Source organism: Camelus dromedarius, chromosome 7, assembly GCF_036321535.1.
Source record: "Camelus dromedarius isolate mCamDro1 chromosome 7, mCamDro1.pat, whole genome shotgun sequence".
Lineage (NCBI taxonomy): Eukaryota > Metazoa > Chordata > Mammalia > Artiodactyla > Camelidae > Camelus > Camelus dromedarius.
The window spans coordinates 10,230,052-10,232,719 of NC_087442.1; the positions used below are offsets into that span (position 1 = coordinate 10,230,052).

Here is a 2,668-nt window from a genome sequence, read left to right on the forward strand (position 1 = left end):
TGCTTCCTCCATCCACACTTCAGTTCAGTCGTAGACACAGTTTCTCTTAATTTCCCAGTAGGCAGTTGAGATAAGAGAATACTATTAATTAAGACTTTTTAACCGAAGGGTTCTACATAGCAGAGGGAATACAAACAGAGAAAGTAGCACATAATTTTATATTCTGAATTTCTGGATAATACTGGCTCTCTGGGATCCCTGGGGCTCTATTTCAATAGTGTCCCAAAGAAGAAATCATGCTCCGAGAGTTTTCAGATTTTACTCTCCTCATCTCCTTGCCGAAAGAGAGCCCCCACAGCAGGTTCCAGTAGATTATCTGCCTGTGAAGGTTATGCATAAGGGGGTCATGGCTCTGTGGTCCTCACTTGAGTCTCTTCTCGTGGTCTAGGTAAGGAGAGCAGGACACCTAGGCCACCCAGAAGCCCCTGGCCAACAGAATTAGCTGCCTGAACACCCCTCGAAGCCTAAGGTTGCTGAAGATGAGGATAAAGGGATGGACAGATGTGCACAAGTAGGTTACAATTTGCCATGGCCAGTACCATTCACTCTCCGAGGAGAAAAACACTACAGCGTCAATAACCAGGGACAGGAAGGACAGAAGGTAAAGAACGAGGAAGGAGATGAGTGACTTCAGAGCTGCGGTGTGAGCCTGGGCGCTGGGGTCCTGCAGGCTGTGTGCACTGTGCTGCATCCTCCTCGTGTGTCTCCTCAGAGAACTTACCAACAGCGCAATTGAGACCAGAAAACTAGAGCAAGGAATTGAAAGGGTGACTAGCTTCAGGGGCAGGAAATAGTGCATTTCCAGCCTCCTGCTCCACTCCTTGTAGGCCATATTCCCAGAAAATGTTTCAATAAAGAATCCTCGATACAGAGCATGGTTCCCCCAAAAGAACAGCAGGGTGACAATGAAGGCAACGAGGAGAGATCCCAGCAGAAGCAAGGGCACTACCCCTGGGAACCTCCACTTCAGCCAGAGGAAGGTGGGGTGGGTGAAGTTAGCAACCTTCATGCAGAAGAGGACGCTGAGCCAGGAGCCAAACCAGAAGGTGGCTGAGTTCAGAAAGTCCCAGAATAGACCAAATAACTGCCAGGCAGGACCCCGACGGTACTCGACCAGGTGGAGGAAGTAGTAGAAGTTGTTCCCCATTCCAACCGACTGCAGGCAGAAGTGGGAGGCACCCAAGCTAATAAGGATCATGTCGGAGGGGAGCAGCCTCCCCCGTCGCACCCACTCTCTGCTCAGCACCCACACAATGAAAGCATTGGCCAGATTCCCAGGACACACAGCAGGATAAAGAGCAGCATGAAGAGGGCTGTGAGTGCTGGATGCATTCTGGCCCCTCCTCTGGTCACCACCCCATGCCTTGGTCCCTGGCCTCCTGCCTACCCCCACCCAAAGGTCCTCTTTCGGTCTCTTCTGGGGATATGAGAAGAATGCTCAGTCTCTGCATCTAAGCCAGAGCTCACTGAGAAGGACCAATACTCAGGCTACAGAGGAAGGTGAGCTCAGCTCAGTGAGGATGCAAATTTCCCCTGGGCTCAGTTACCAGTAGGCCTACTGACTGCCCCTGATTGGCCTTCTGTGGTTTTGCCTGCACACTGCCATGGTTAGGTGTCAATGTAGAAGGTTTTCCAGGGTCTGTGTGACTCAGTTCTGATGGAAGAAATTTTCCCATATTGAGGTACGGGGAAATCATTCTGGCTTATACGTGATTGGCTTTGAAATTTATGCAAAATACAACAGCCTATCTTAGGGCCTGTCAGACATGCATGGTACATCTGCTTTCACCATAAGAGAGAGAGAGAAAGAGAGAAAGGGAGAAAGGAAGAAAGAAAAGAAAAAGAAAAAGAAAAAGAAAAAGAAAAAGAAAAAGAAGAAAAGAAAAGAAAAGAAAAGAAAAGAAAAGAAAAGAAAAGAAAAGAAAAGAAAAGAAAAGAAAAGAAAAGAAAAGAAAAAAAAGAAAAGAAAAAAGAAAAGGCAGGGCAGGGCACGAAAAGAAAAGGAAAAGGAAAAGGAAAAGGAAAGAAAGGCGCATTTACCAGACTGTTTAGAATGTCCACTTTAAAGATGGGGTAAATGCCCCACCCCCTTGCTATGACACCAAGGCTATACTTCAAAGATGAGGCTCCCTTCTGAGACAACAAGGTCATACTGACTCACTGCATACAGGCTAATCTGGCTCTTCTGAAACCTTGAAGGAATGTACCCTTGTCATATTTGAAGTTTATTCTTTGTTGTGACAAGATATAAAACTGTGGTTCAGGAATCCAAAATGGAGCTGGGTGACCACCATGGATGGAGTTTCAAACACATTCCTGCATTACTGAGAACTTGAATTTTCTGAACTGTATCAGACTCAAAGGACACCAACAGCTGTTTTCAAAACAGTATCTACTAACAGCTGCCGATTGCAACTTTATGGTCTCAAGGTCTCCCCTTGTAACTATGCAAGCATTTCAGACCCCAAGCAATTTTTGCTTAACAAGCATTTTTATTTCTTGCTACATCCAATTCTAATTCTTGACAAAGAACTTATGTAACTTGGCAGGTTTGCCGATGTATCAGCCTCCCCCATTTCAAAGTCCAGATGAACACAATTCAAGTACTTCTTGAATCTGTGTCTCCTGGGCTACCATCCTCAGCTTGGCTCAAATAACACTCTTTTCA

General features: G+C 46.1%; 1 protein-coding gene across 1 annotated transcript; it reads right to left on the reverse strand.

Moving 5' to 3' along the window:
* Window positions 1–406: 406 nt before the first annotated feature.
* On the reverse strand, window positions 407–1,332 carry LOC105105510 (taste receptor type 2 member 41). The gene is given in 2 exon segments (XM_010999307.3): window positions 407–1,269; window positions 1,272–1,332. Coding segments are annotated over 2 exon segments (924 nt in total).
* Window positions 1,333–2,668: the final 1,336 nt, after the last annotated feature.